Source organism: Panthera onca, chromosome B2 (genome assembly GCF_046562875.1).
Source record: "Panthera onca isolate mPanOnc1 chromosome B2, mPanOnc1 haplotype 2, whole genome shotgun sequence".
Lineage (NCBI taxonomy): Eukaryota > Metazoa > Chordata > Mammalia > Carnivora > Felidae > Panthera > Panthera onca.
Genome location: NC_138343.1, coordinates 129,509,942 through 129,524,195, shown reverse-complemented (window position 1 = coordinate 129,524,195; position 14,254 = coordinate 129,509,942). Strand labels below are relative to the sequence as shown.

The following is a 14,254-nucleotide window of genomic DNA, read 5'->3' as shown; positions in this document are numbered from 1 at the left end:
CAAAAAAAAAAAAAAAAGTAGAATAGATGACTTGAATGAATATACTAGAAATTAAGAACATAGAATTTGTAAGACCGAAAAAAAAAACCACAAAAAACAAACCTTACATATACAGAGTCAGAGATCATTTTAGTGCAACATAATGTAAGCTGAGAGATAAGTAGGATGCTATTTGACAGTCAGAAGCTATTCAGATGAGCTACCCAAGAAAGCAATTCAGGATATACAGACGCCTTCCATTCTCCTCTTCCATGGGAAGAGTATGCGAGGTCATAAGATGCTTGTATATAGGTAATTTATTTAAACGCTACCAATAGTGTTGTCAAATGCCTCTTTAATTGTGTTTAATGTATCCCTAAAGTTTTATTTATCGGTTGTCTAGATATTCCACTGAAAACTAAAAGTTTTCAAACAATTTGCAGAGAAGCTATTTTGCTTCTAAAGTTATCTTCTAACTGTGTGACCAAATTAAATTAACCACCAAATTATGATTCCTCATCTAGTGCCTGATATTCTCCTATACCATAGAAGAAACACAGCTTTCATTAAAGGACCAGGTACAGATAAATCTGAGGGTTTGCTTCTTTACCCACACACTGCATTAATGCCAACACACTAGGGTCTTTAACCATTTACACATCCAAAACAAAAATTCTTGAGAGCCGTGAGATCACTAAGTACTTTCATACTGAAACGATACATCCTTCCATAAAATTGTACCTGCACTTTCATCCCTCGCTTGGAAAAGCCCCCACGAGCTCCACCCTATCAATACGGAATAATCGAGAACACTGAAGAAGCGTCCCATCCCTGCACTAATGATAAAAGCCATCAGCCCCTAGCATGCTAAGTGCTGCCTTTTCATATTTGATACGGTCTAAAAGAAATAGGAGCCAGATTTACTTTATGATCTTCTAGCAGCTTTTGTAGGGATTTTAAATCATCATCCAGGGGGCAGGTTTCCATCTTCTGAATGCGTTCCTCCGTGAGCGTCAACCAGGCGGAGAGCTCCTGCAGCTGTTTCTTCTGCAAATCCATCAGCACATCGTGAAGCCTGTCCGGGGACAAACACACGTCATCCCCACTCCTTTTTCCCTTTGCAAAGGCAAACACATGCTCCAGGCACCAAAGAAATGGGGCAAGGGAATACAGTCTTGTCTAACCATTTAAAGGAGCAGTTAGTCTTTCAATATAGAAACAAGAAAAAAAAAAACTTTTACTTTCTTCCTAAATGGAGTCCTAAGTATGGTCAAAGAATGCAAATAACAGCACCCTCTATTCATATCAGAATCATTGTTTCTTCAATCAGGAATTCCTGCTTATTAAATAGGTGGAAATTGCAATGGAATGCCGCTTGCTCCCTAATACACAATACATGAAATAAAATGAACCATGGGAAAAACACTGCCTTAAAAACTGTTACAAGATGGAATTGTCGATAAATACTACATAGTCCAGTCTTCGTCTCCAGTTAAAAGTTAGCCGATTTTAATACTGCAAAGAGATAACTATCCACACGAAATGTCTTCTCCTTTTTTGTTAATTTCTGAATTCCAACTTCTGCCTTCTCATTTGGTGAACATATCAAAGAGGAAACAAAGATCGCACACAATTCCAGCAACATTACAAAAAGAAAAGTGCAAATTTTACAAGACAAGTTCTGAAATTATCTTCTCTTCACAGACACTCAGGCTTTTACTAAGCTAAACCACGCAATGCAGTCAATGGAATAGAGTGTTAATATCTTTGCTTCACTCACCGGGACTGTCTGTCCATACTATCCACCCTAAGTGCCTCCCATCTAGCATTCAGCAAGCCCATTTGTTCCTGAATCTCATATTCCTCTTCATCTGACAGAGTTCCTTGTGTTATCAGCTGGTTTCCTGCCTGCAGGACATTCCCCACACTGCTCTGGTGTGCTGTCAGCTCCATCATAAAATCCTAGAAAGGTACATCATTATGATTTGTGAGCTGCTCAATGAAGAAAAAAAATCTTAATACATTGTTAATGCCTAATATTAACGCTTCAGGAAAAGAAGCCTCCATGTAGAGTATAAATAAAGTAGACTTTGATCCGATTGTTTAAGCTCTAAAGGTGGAAAATACGCAGCTGGCCTCAGTAAAAAGGGGAACAGATCAAAGAGGACAATGTTACATCTGATAATACCAGCTATTTTTAAATAACTGTTGATTATGCTACTGATTGTGAACATGGAATTATGAGAAAACAGAATAAATAAAACACAATGCTCACCCAAGAGGAACTGCTCAAGGAATATTACCATTTCTATTATTGTCAAATCAAAATAGCAACTAAAAACCTGCCAATTAATATACCCACCCAAAAAACTACTTAATCAAAAAGAAATCTCCATGTAATCAAATCATTACCCTACAATACAACATATATCCTCAAAATAATAGGCAATTTTCATTATATGAAAATTACACAGGAATGGATATGACATTTGCTTCATCATCCAATCAATAAAAATAATCACTTTCTAGGGAACACTCAAAACCTAAAGATCTGGTGTATTGATTAGCCATATGCTGTCTTTTAACTATTACAATAGAACTATAGCTTCAGAAACAAGCAGTCCTACACACTAACTGTTGTCGGTGGCTCCACAGAACACACAAGTCATGATAAGAGTACGATCTGAAATCTACTTCCAAGGCACAGGTAATCACCCAGGCCAATTTTATAACAGAGCCTTATTTAACTATCACAAGTGCTGAACTATATCATGACCATTCTGTGGAGAATTCAGCAAGCAACAAACATCAGGGTAGAGCCCCTGAGTAAGGCACAGGCACCACCACGGTGGATGTATTCTGCTCCTCAGCTACAGATTATTTACTTCATGGGTAGCAAACTGGCGTTTGACTTCTTCCACATCGTCGGAAATATCATCCTGCTCCTGGAAAGTATCCTCAGCAGAAAGCAACCAGGTCAGCACTTCCTCCAGGGCTATCTGATAGCTGTCCAGACCCATATCCACCTCAGTGACAGTGCTGGGGGTTTCAGCTCGGGGACTCTCGTGCTCGTCCTCCGGCGCTGAGCTCTAGAAAAACAAACCCAAGAAATACCCACAAGCATCATGAAGGTGTTCAACAAAGACACACTGTTATGGAGAACCTTAAGGGAGGAGCCACCATGACTCAGGCATTCATCCAATTTTCAGGAGCTGGGCAAGCAATGCCATGAATCAGGCAGGAAGCATTTATTAAGCATGCTAGGAAGACAAGGGGTACAAAAGTGCAATACACTCATGGAATCTATATTCACGGAGATTCAAATATAGTTGGAGAGAGATAAATAACCCACATGAATCACTTCTGAACAAAAATAAAATGGCTATTAGCAGAGTTATAAATTCCATGGATGCAACAAGGGATGCTATTTGAGTTCAACAAGGGCTAAAACAGGAAAATTTTACAGAGAATTTGGAACATTTGGGGCCTTCAAGGATGGATATAATTTAAAGAAAAATAGAAATTGGAACTCTGCTTTGACCCCCAGTTTTACTGAATTGCATTTAGCATTGCATTTTAGACACTGAAATACAGCCACACATGTAGGCTGTTGTACCGATGGTATTTTTTGAGGCAGTTGCCCTCAAGTTTACTTGCTGGCCTTTTTTTAAGGACCCGTGGAATAAATTCATCTTAAGTTCTTCCTAAGCAATGGAGTATTTTCTCATACACTTTAGAATCTTAGAACCAAATCAACTATCTCACTCATTGTTCCGTTCAGAGCAAAACTTCATTAAAATTTGTGTACAGCCTTCCTCCACTTTATTACCTCTCACCCACAATTTATACACGTTTCAAACACAAAAATATACAGAGAACAATATATGAAATGCTCACATATTTAGCACCTACAGTTTGTCAACAATCCTGTTCACTCCAATTTGGTTTTGGTCCCCACTACTCACCTGAAAAGCCTTTTGTCAATGTCACCAATTACCTTCCCATTGACAAATCCACTTTTCTAGCATCATCTTTAAACTGACCATGTAATTAACCAACAAACTAGAACACTTTTGATAATAATGATGGTAGGATGACACAAATAAACCAGAACTATTCCAAGAAAACCCAGAGATCTAGTCACCCAAAGTTTCTTAAGCCCTCAGTAACATCTGACATGGCTGACCACCCCCCACTATTTTCAGACTCTCCTCTCCCTGCTTCGGTAACACCACATTGGCTTTCTTCCTGGTTAAATAATATTTGTCAACCTCTAAGTAACAAATCTCCTCAAAATTAAGTCTTGGGCCCCTTTTTCTTTTCTGTCTACTTGGCCTCAGTGGTCTCATCCATTTCCTTTGGAATGGCACTTAATTCCTCCAGCTAAAAATCTAGGGAGCCCACCTTTGCTTCTCTCTGACTTTTGCCTCCCACATTTAATGTGTAAGCAATCCCTACCTTCAAACTCTATCCCAAATCCATCAAGACCCTTCCATCTCCACAAAAACTGATGTCAGTCTTCAGAGCTACAACTGCCCGCTAACCACTGCCTCCCACACTCCCACCTCTACAATCCACTTCTCACACAGCAGCAGGACGATCTTTGGAAAACATAATCACATCATAAGACTTCGCTGCTTAAAATCTTTCATAGCTTTCCCAATGCTCTTACGAAACATTATAAAATTCCTAACAGTTTACAAAAATATTGTGGCAGCAAGAAACAGTGGGGGGGGGGGGGTGCGTGTGGGGGGGTGTGTGTAGGGTTTCAATAGGTTTCAATAGGTTAATCAGGGAAGACTTCCCTGAAAAAGTCCCATCGAAACAGAAAAGACAGGGAGCTTGCCATGCAAATAGTAGGTAGATGGATGAGCATTTCATAGACGGGAACCCACATGCACAAGATCTTTGGGAAGGAAAGGGAAATGTCCACCAGGACCACAGGGTGGTGGCCTGAGATGAATTACAGAGGTAGTCTGGGTCTTGTAAACTATAAGAGAAGATGAGGCCTTTGATCAGCATGAAGGCTGGAACGGAAAAAAAACACACACCAAAAACATTTTGGTGGAAGAATCAAACGGACCCCGTAAACCATTTGCAGGAGTTAAAAAGATGAATCAGGGAGCACACAGATGAAACACTGGGTAATTAAGACACAGATGGTGCCAACAACAGAGAAGGGAAAATGAGGTAAGTTCTGGACCTAAAATCCTGAAACTGTGGAGACAAAATAACCCTGGAGATCAAGTGACTACCAAACTTCCATACTACAATGTGGACACCTGAGAACAAGGACAGTTAGTGACCAGCCAACAGTCACTTAGATAGGCACTAGTATTCATGAGGGGTGAGGTGGAAGGCATTATTTAACTGCAAATGTTCACAAGGTATCAAGTGAAACATGAGAGGAGACTTTCAACTGAAAGTTTGATTTATAGAGAAATGCGGATATTTTTTGCTGACCACCTAATAGCTCTACAGCATATGTTTTGTAGGAAGAGCCAGAAAGGAAGACTGGCTCTCAGTGTTCACTGGAAAGTAGTGGGTGGCAAACTCTGTCAAAGGATAGATGATTAAAACTTGAGCACATTTTATTTCTTCAATTAACTTATTTCAGCCTCTAAGGCACTAATGAAAGCATGCAAATGAAGAAGTTAGTGTTAATACACTGGCTCTTAATCAAAAAGCAAATGGCTTCTGCAATTCTTATCATGTAATCCTGAGCACTAAAGAGAAATGATTATTTTATCCACACATCATGAAAGGCAAATGAAACTTTCTTGCTTTTTAAGAAAGTATGGTCTTAACTACGCAAAGTAAAATATCCCATCTTTGTAACAAGAGGGACTCCGATCCCATCAAGAAGTGATTTTAAAACCAAAAGGCGACCTCAGAAGATTATCTGAGCCACTCAGCAGGGTGCATCATTAATGAAGGATAATAGCTATGCTACTAGAGACAAATGCTTCTCAGCATTTTTTTCAGTCAATTATAAAACATTAGGGCTTTTCCTCAATATCATTTGATTTTCAAAACTAATAAAGAGTCCTGGGTTCAGAATTGGACACATCTCTTGCCCTCTTTCCCTCAATAAGTTATTTTCTTTTTTTGTAAATCATGATGTATTCCAAAATGGAGAAAATAAAAGGATTGGTACCTACTACGCAAAGAAAATCTGAAATAATAAGTAAGCTCTCCGAGCTTTAGAAAATAAAAAAAAAAAAAAGTGTTATGCTGATTGCAAGACCAATGTCATTATATGAGAATTAACTAACTTTTGGGGGGGGGGGCGGGGGCAGGTAGAGAGAGGGAGTGAGTGGGAGAGGGGCAGAAGGACAGAGAGTGAGAGAGAATCCCAAGCAGGCTCCAGGCTCAGTGTGGATGCAGGGCTCGATCCCACGACCCTGGTATCATGACCTGAGCCAAAATCAAGAGTCAGACACTCAACCGACTGAGCCACCCAGGTGGCCCCATTTTTAAAAAAGGAACTTGTTGAATGAGTGAATGGCAATGCCAAAACAAATTTATAAGTTATAATGATGATAGGTGCTGCTTACTGAGTGCCTCTTAATATCACTGTAGGCACTCTGAATTACCTTTATGAAGTAGGGTGGTTTTATCCAGATTTTGCAGATAAAACTGTGGTTGAAAAGGTAAGTAAGAAACCCAAAACAAACAGTAACAGAGATGAACTTTGAGCTTCAAATCCCATGCTTTCTCTCTAAAATGTATTTCTTATCATTCTGAAATCCACGTGTATCCCTTGGTTTCTGGGCTGCTAACATGTTGGACCAAATGACTTTTTAAGGTTTCATCCAACTGTTAAAATTCTCATTTTATGAGTTAAAAGAACTGGTTAGACTAAAGCAGAATAAGAAAACACAGATTGATTTAAGGCAGGATAATTCAGGAAGAAAAATTCATAACTTTATATCTCTCCCCAAAAACACATCTATACCCTGATGAACAAAACCATTTGAAGCCCTTCAATGAAAAACTCACCCAGTAGCCTATTGTCAACTACTCTTCCTAAATGAAAGAGGAACTAAAGCTTATGTTTTGATAGCCCTTGTGAAAATATAATGATAAAAATATTTTCTTCAGTGGCCAAAAAAAAAAAAAAAAAAAAAAAAAAAATTAGTACTTAGAACAAAACTAGGCTAATAGGAGAAAAGCCAACTTCAGCCCATGACAACAAAGATAAAATGAATACATGATGGGAAAATGTAGGTTCTTAAGCATATCATGCAGCTGCATGCTCCCAGCCCTAGACTCGAACTCCAGCCTTATTGTGTGAAATCATGTGTGTTCCTTCTCAATAAAATCAGTTGAGCTACAGCTCTCCATTGCATACATATGACATATGAAAGCATGCTAATTGAAAAACTGAACTTCTTGTGCCTATGTAAGCTGAGAAGCCAAGATGTTCTCCGTCAAGAAAAAAAATCCCCTGAAAGTATTTTTATCTAGTATGTAAGAGAAAACAAATATGGCAAGTCAAACTTTTTATTAAAAATTGACCTGTACCCGTATACTAATTTCTCCTTCTTCGCATTCTTTCTTATATTTCCTTGGGAGTGTCTCTACTTCACGGATGGCATCTATTGTGACTTGCTGAGGAAGCACCTCAAACAAAGATGTTAAATACATAATTATGGATTTCTTGTCAGGAAGCTGAACAGCAACATCTAAAAGGGGAAGAAAATAAGAACCAGCTTAAATTAGATGTCCAAAATATGTGAATCGCTCAATATTAGATATAAAATAACCACCCTTGGTACCCATAAACAATACTAGTACATAATGCTTGCAATACCATAGCTCAGTAAATTTCTATGTCATATAATAATATACAAGACAAAGGCAAAGACGATTATTTATTTTGCTCAATATCCCACTTCTTAAAAGTCTCCCCTAAAAGCTTCCCAAAAATGTTCAAAGATAAACTACAATTTAAGATGACACAGAATTTATTGGGGTGCCTAGGTGGCTCAGTTGGTTAAGTGACCAACTTCAGCTCAGGTCATGATCTCACAGTTCGTGAGTTCAAGCCCCTGTTGGGCTCTGTGCTGACAGCTCAGGGCCTGGAGCCTGCTTCGGATTCTGTGTCTCCCTCTCTCTCTGTCCCTCTCCTGCGCATGATCTGGCTCTCTCTCTCAAAAATAAAAATACTCTTAAAAATAAATAAAAACAAAAAGATGACACGGACTTTATTTATAATATGAAAATAAGTCTAGAACGTTACAACATTTGTAACTAAAGTTTTCACATTATATGCAAGAAGATCATATAAAAATGTATTCATTAAATAAGTCAAATACTGAATTGTTTCTCTAATAATTATATTTTCCTAAATCTTTAAATCTTATGCTGCTAGTATCAAGTAACTAATCTCCAATGATATAATTACATTTCCTCCCAACTCATCCTACAAATTAAGTATAACAGTACTAATAACTTGTCTGCAGTGAAATGGCTTGCACCCTACTTCAAAAGAAAAAATACACCACAATTCTCATTATTCTTTCCAAAAAGAAAAAAATTTTAAAAAGGCAAAATCAAGGTTGAAATTAAACAGTGAACAATACCTTCAGGATCTAACAGCTTTTCAATTCCCAAATAAGTTTGAGCCTTGCTGAAGGCATGTTCAAGTCTCTCAATTGGGGACATTTTGACAACTCTATCCCAGTTGAAGAGATCAGGTCTGAAATTACCATGCAAATAAAACTGAGTAAAGATGAAATATATGGACATTGCTGTAACCTAATATATAGTCATTGTTATAATCTAATACACTTCAGTTTTAGATTATTTCACTGTGAGTTTAAATTAAGAAATTTATGTTTTAGGGCATCTGGGTGGCTCAGTCGGTTAAGCATCTGACTTTAGCTCAGTTCATGATCTCACAGTTCATGAGTTTGAGCCCCACATCCCCACTGTAAATGTGGAGCCTGCTTGGGATTCTTTCTCTCTGCCTCTCGCCCCTCCCCCACTTGCACATGTGTGTGCATTCTCTCTCTCTCTTAAAATAAATAAACATTAAAATAAAAATAAATTTATCTTTTATATCTCAAAGACTTGTCATATTACTTTTCAAAGTAATTTATAATACAAAACAATAGGTAAAAGAGTCTAAATTTTTTGTATCAGTCAAATATGCTGAATAAAACTTATGAAGTAACTACTGAAAGATTAGAAATGGTATATGATATTTCCCAAATAGTAAAAGAAAAAAAGGTAAGAGTAACTTATCAATACAAGACAGCAAAGAAAAAATATACAAAAAAGGTAAAAGAAATGAAAAGCTTAAAACAAGAGGTAAAAATGAACCTAAACACATCAATTATTACAATAAATGTTAATGGACTAAATTGTCCAATTCAAAGACCAAGATTAGCAGAATAGAAATCCAGCTCTGATCAGCTCACAGGATACTCCTACAACTAGGCCCTGAGAGAACTTTTCACCATCCATCTTCCTCCATACTATCATTGTCTAATATTTCCTTTCTATCTTGGTTTTCTTTTAATCCCACAAATTGGACATTGTTATTGCTCTGTCTTACCCAAAATTTAATCATTTTCTTTGTACTCTATCTTTTCTTACATCTTAGACCCACTTAATTTCTGGGACTTGCCTCCCCTACTCTCAGACCCAGTTTCTTCTCTGACTTCATCTCCTATTTCTCCTCCTACTCATGCCCCTGCACCCACTGACTTCCTGCATGCCAGGTACCTCTTCCCCTCTTGCCCAATATGTTTTTCTTCAGTGCATTAACCATTTCTATATGCTATGCAACTTACATTTTCATTTAATTGTCTTCCCCCCCTCTATTTGAACAGAAATTCCAAGAGGACTGAGATTTTTGCCTGTCTTGTTCTCTGCTACACATGCTGTACATAGCACATAAAAGGCACTCCATATATACTTGCTGAATCAATTAAATAATAGTTGGGTAAAAGTTTGGGCTAAAATTCTAGTTACTTGATAACATTTCTAAACCAACTAGGAACAGAGTCCAACCCTCTTAAACTAATAAAGGAGAAGTGGAAGACACTTGGGTGTAGGAGTTTGTTAACTAGATAAAAAGTATATTTTAAAAAAAGCTACAGTAAATATTAGTCTTGTGGTAAAACATTGAAACCACACCCTTCACTATGTAGAAAAAAACATTCTGTTCTCTATCACCAATTCAAATCAATATTGTATTGAAGGACAAGGCACAAATGAGGAGGTAAGAGAAAATAAGAGAAGAAACTATTATGATTCAGGAACAGTCTAAAAAAATATATATACCAGGGCACCTGGGTGGCTCAGTCAGTTAAGCGGCTGACTTTGGCTCAGGTCATGATCTCAAGGTTTATGAGTTCAAGCCCCACATTGGGCTCTGTGCTGACAGCTCAGAGCCTGGAGCCTGCTTCAGATTGTATATCTCCCTCTCTCTCTGCTTCTCCCCCACTCATGCTCTGTCTCTCAAAAAATGATTAAACATTAAAAAAAACTTTAAAAAACTGAAGAAACATTTTTGTAAGACTTGTAAACATTTTGGTAAAATTTGTAAAAGTTTAACAAGTTTCCAGATCTAAGATTTAGAAAAGTCAATTACATTTTTTATATATCAGCAAAAAACCTACATGAAACAGGACATGAAACATTAAATAATTTACAATAGCAATAAAACATATAATAAATTTTGCCTCTCACATTTAAATCCTTGATGCATCTGGAATTTTCTTTTGGGTATAGGGAGGTAAAGATCCAATACACTTATTTCCATATGGGTAACCAGTTATCCCATACTATTAATCTGCAACATTAGCTCAGGTGTATAGCAGGATGAAGCTATTTCTGAGTTTTTTATCATGTCAGGCTGAACTATATGAAACTGCCATTCTTATATGTCAAAACAGTCAAATGTTGGCAATTTCACATGGTTCAGCCTATTATTATATTCGTGTATTTATTTATAGACTATATATATAGTCTTAATAAATATAGCTTCATAACTACTTTTATTTCTGTTTCGGAAGTACTTTGGCCTGGTTCTTCTTCGGGAATATACTGGCTCTTCTTGCCCCTTTGGTCTTTTATATAATTACAAGTTTCTCACACACACACACACACACACACACACACACACACACACACACAAAATCAGTTGTCTATATTTAATTGAAATTGCATTGGATTTATAGAGTTTCCCTTTTGGTATGAGAATGAAAACATAACACAATTCAGTATATACATTACTGGTTAGTGCTGAGTGGGACTGAACTATGTGAATTATTTTACATTTTTTAAACGTGTATATATGTAGAAGAAACCACGGACATTGCACTGTGGCATTTAAGTCCTATGGAAATAAAGACTCCATGGGTATTTTCTTCCATAATGCTTCTTTTCTTCATGTTTAAACGTGTGAAGAGAGGAGAGCAGTGATTGTGGGCAAAGGGCTTTAGGGAGGAATAGTAAGAGAGAGACAGAGAGGAGATACAAATTTGTTAAGGCCCACATCTTATCAGGTCATATCTCACTTATGTCGGTGGAGCACGGCATTAAAGGCGAGGCCATCTGTCCAGCTGGTGGTGAAATTGAGGACGTTGACCTGGCTGTATGGCCGTGTGGACTGGCGCACCCAGCTCAGTAGGATCTTCTCACTGTTTGTCTGCTGCAGGTCTGACATGACATCTTTCATGACATCTTTTACCTGTTCAAAACAAACAAAAAAAACCATGCCTGCCTATAACTTAAAATAGTTGCTGGAATCAAGTCCTTGAGTAAGGAATATTACATTAATTAATCATTATGGATCAGGTAATTGATACTCATTTTATCTCAAAATTTTCCTTTAAATGCTAAAAAGATAAATATGTTTTTAACAGTAATTATTTTATGGTACAAGGATTTAGAGGTGATTTTTCCCTCACCATCATACGCTATGGTATTTTCTGTATCTTAGCAACACTTCTATTAGGTTTGGTTACAGTGAACATTACTTTCATAGCCACAAAGTAATTTTTTCATACTATACACTTAACAAACACCTTTTAGTAAGAAGAAAACAATTTTATCTTCTACAAAAATGAGAAAGGAAGAACTTTTGATGAACTACGAAATCAAAGAATGAAGTACATTTGATGATGGTAAAAACCATTATAATCTAGAATTGATATTTTAGATTATTCTAAAATCACACACATATTATAAGAAAGAGCTATGGAATGGTGTGGACATAAGAAAAGGACACAAGAGCCAACTAAAGGAGGCGTGCAAAATAAATAAAGATAGTGAAAGATTAGTAACCTATCAAGCAAAACTTCATGAGTCTACACTGGTCTATAAACGAATGGATGGATGAATAAATACATAAACAAGTGGCAAGGGGAAGCTCTTCCACACAAGCAGAAAGACAACTAATAAATAAACTTGAAAATTCAGAACACTTGAACATGTGAAACTGGAAAATCACTGTTTGCCAAGCATCACAATGATAACTGATCAGGTAAGAGCTAAGAACGGATCTTGAAACTCATGGAAAAAAGTTTGGTAAGTAGCTGAATATTTACACAGCCTCAAAGTATATCCCCACAGAATACTTTTTAATAATAAAGCACAGTCACATTACAGGGGAGACACCTTAACCCAAACAGTGAAAGTTCACACTGCCAGAAAAAAAAAACTAATCGAAAGCACTTGTTTCCTGATAGGATATGCTAAGAACTCAACATCACTTCTGTGGCATTCTGTACCAAAAAAATGAGTAACCTGAATCTGTTCATGAGAAAATACCAGCCAAACCCACATGGAGGGATATTCTACAAGATAACCGTCCGGTACTTTTCAGAAAGGTCAATATCATGAAATACAAAGAAAGACTCAAAAACTACTCCAGATAAAAGAGGACTAAGGAGATGTGAGAAATACATGTAATGCATGATCTTGTTTTGTTTTTTATCTTTTATAAAGGATATTATTGGGGCAATTGACAAAATCTCCAAAGGATGTGTAGATTACAAAATTGTATTGTTTTGATATTATTTTCCTGATTTTAATAATTACATATTATTTTTAGCATATATTGTAATTACGCTTAACGATGCTAGTATTATATTGTATATAGCACATTTTATAATATGATATTAACATTATATTCTAGTTATGTAAGAGAATTCCTTACTTTTAGGAAAAAGGTTTGTTTTTACAAATACACAAGTTTTTAGCCAAGGAGGAAGAGAGAGAGAGAGAACAACTGTCAGCATTCGAGGGACGTGAATGAAAGGTATCCAGGAATTCTTTAAGCTACTTTTGCAACCTTTTTATAAATCTGAAATTACGTCAACTTTTTTAATTTAATATTTAAAGAAAGATACTTTTTTTTCTATGCCAGGAAAATAGAGCTGCTTGTCAGACTCTTTCATTCCAAATTACTAGGAGTTGAATTGTGTCTCCCCACTGCCCAAATTCTTGAAGTCCTAACCCCCACTACCTGGTAATGAGAATATATTTGGAAATAGGGTCTCTAAAGGGATGATTAAGGTGAAATGGAATCTTAAGGGTGGGCTGTAACCCAATCTAACTGGAAGAACAGGAGATCGGGACAAGACACACACAAAGAGGGAATACACAGGAAGAGTACAGTGATCCACAAGCCAAAGAAGGACGCCTCGAAAGAAACCAACCACGCTAACACATTGATCTCAAACTTCTAGCCTCCAGAACTGTGAGAAAATAAATTTCTGGTGTTGAGGCCACACAGTTTGGGGTGCTCTGTGATGGTGGCCTTAAGCAACTAACACACACAAATGATACATTTTCAATTTCTATTAAAAAGTGATTGAAAATTGCCCCACCTGCCAGTGCAAAATGATGCTCCAAAGCAACCCCAAAGTCAGTTTGTGATTTCCATCCACAATGTCAGTTCCTCCTATATTCACTAAATCCACCTATTAAAATAAAAAATAATAATACTAATAACTTTTAGGACAATTCTGCCACAGAAACCAAGATTTTTGTTTTAGCACCTTTGGACAGCAATATAAGTGAATGATAAGAGAAATTTCACTTTAGAGAATCAGGTAAACCTAAATCTCAAAAATGTATTATTTATACAATAGATCAACCAAGTAATCAAAAAAAGCGTGACTGTCCCCTCGCTCGCAGAAAAGGTTCAATACTTGTCGTAAGAAAAATGTTTCCAAAAATCAGTCAATGACAATGCACAGAGCACGTGGCCAGCGTGACAATAAATAACCCCAGTAGCACCAAAGAACCCCAA

General features: G+C 36.9%; 1 protein-coding gene across 8 annotated transcripts in view; it reads right to left on the bottom strand.

The window, feature by feature from the left end:
* Positions 1 to 14,254, bottom strand: part of UTRN (utrophin) — a 569,571-nt gene that overhangs the window by 375,406 nt on the left and 179,911 nt on the right. For all 8 annotated transcript variants that reach the window (XM_078447413.2, XM_060614425.3, XM_078447414.2 and 5 more), the window contains 7 exons: positions 13,830 to 13,922; positions 11,514 to 11,686; positions 8,568 to 8,683; positions 7,507 to 7,667; positions 2,865 to 3,068; positions 1,760 to 1,941; positions 904 to 1,054 (listed from right to left, as the gene is read on the bottom strand). In XM_078447413.2, the coding sequence (XP_078303539.1) occupies positions 904 to 1,054; positions 1,760 to 1,941; positions 2,865 to 3,068; positions 7,507 to 7,667; positions 8,568 to 8,683; positions 11,514 to 11,686; positions 13,830 to 13,922 (1,080 nt within the window). The remainder of the gene's footprint in view (positions 1 to 903; positions 1,055 to 1,759; positions 1,942 to 2,864; positions 3,069 to 7,506; positions 7,668 to 8,567; positions 8,684 to 11,513; positions 11,687 to 13,829; positions 13,923 to 14,254) is intronic.